The following is a 1,503-nucleotide window of genomic DNA, read 5'->3' on the forward strand; positions in this document are numbered from 1 at the left end:
CCCCCCCACTGTGGTAATAACCTTTAAACTTTTGTTGTATTTATACTTGCTTTGTACAGTAGGATGACAATTTTGTCGCACTATTGTACGAAGTATGACTGTGCAATGACATTAAAGATTATCTTAATAATCCTTTCCTGTACTAACTACGTTTTAGTACTTTGATGCTTTAAACTTTATTTACAATAAAAATCCCATATAAATACAGAGCTCGATTCCTTTTTTCCCCCCATCTGATTCAGCATTCTTCCACTATTTTTTGACTAATGATACTTTCTTACTTATTATTAGCCTTTTGCTACTTTTAGTTAGGAGTGTCCTAATACCAGTACAAGTAGCAAGTACTTACTGTGTTAGAACATACACTTAATGACTTAAAAACACATTTCTTTTATTTAAATCAAGGTGTCCTTCCTTATTGGTCTACAGCCCGTCTGAATGGATCAAATCAAGTATACCACATGATACATTTTGTTGCAAACTTTTAAAAAACATGATTTTCTTTCAACTTGTATCCACTTTTAAAACATGGAACTGAAACGTTTCACTTGAAATGTAAACTAACATTCAATGGAGTATCCATCCTGGTATTGGTATTATTATGGTATTTTGTACGAGTACTTGTATTAGACTTGAATACCTGTATAGGGACATCACTACTTGTAGTCAGTCTTTAGTAGCTTCTATCTGACCTTTACTTCTTTAAACTTAATTTTAGTTTTTTCTGCTGCCACTCAGCATTTTCATAGAAAATGCTATTTATTTTACATCACAATTGTTCAGAATGACAAGGTAAAAATGTTTGTTTTTGTAATTATATAAAAAAGAAAAAATATGAAGCAACTTACAAACTTATGGATTCTGTGTACAAAAAGTACAACTTGTTCTCATTCACAAACATCTGTAAGGTGAATCCTCCAGTGGAAATAAGCCAACAGGACTACAGACAAATTCTAATAAAAACAGTTTTTATACAAACGTTCATCTCTCAGTAGTCAAAGCGAATTGATCGACTTGCATTGATGTCAATGGAGAACTTCTTGTTAGGTGAAGCAGCGAACCCAAGTCCTGCTCCTCTGCTACCAAAGTCCATTCTGCGTGAGTGSGCCCGCTCAAATTCTCCCAGAAGCCCTTGCTGCAGCTGCTGCTGTGCATCCTTCCCCAGTGCCATATTGCTGCTTCCAGATGTGGCCACAGCTGGCTGGAAGCCCTTTTTGAAGCCCCCCATCAACCGCAGGAACTTCTGTTGCTGCTGGGAGCTGTCAAACTGAGCAGTACTCCACTGGCCTAAACCCTGAAGAACAGAAACATTGGGAAGAAAAATATTGATAATTGCTGCATTTAGTGGTTTACCCCTAAAATCTCAATCTTTWTATTTAAAAATAACAAATTGGCTACTGTCTTATATTCAGGGAATATTCTTAATCCCCCTTAAATATCTTATTCTACATTTTCTTTCACTACGTGTACTTCAGGGTGGATATAGCTCACTAGCAGCCTTAC

At 36.0% G+C, this 1,503-nt stretch overlaps 1 protein-coding gene across 1 annotated transcript in view; it reads right to left on the reverse strand.

The window, feature by feature from the left end:
* Positions 1-371: 371 nt before the first annotated feature.
* knop1 (lysine-rich nucleolar protein 1) overlaps positions 372-1,503 on the reverse strand; it is a gene marked incomplete at its 5' end in the record, with an annotated part of 8,726 nt that continues 7,594 nt past the window's right edge. Inside the window, 1 exon segment of the mRNA XM_014026867.1 lies at positions 372-1,294. Coding sequence (XP_013882321.1) covers positions 989-1,294 — 306 coding nt within the window.

The sequence above is a fragment of the Austrofundulus limnaeus genome, unplaced genomic scaffold (assembly GCF_001266775.1).
Source record: "Austrofundulus limnaeus strain Quisiro unplaced genomic scaffold, Austrofundulus_limnaeus-1.0 Scaffold597, whole genome shotgun sequence".
NCBI lineage: Eukaryota > Metazoa > Chordata > Actinopteri > Cyprinodontiformes > Rivulidae > Austrofundulus > Austrofundulus limnaeus.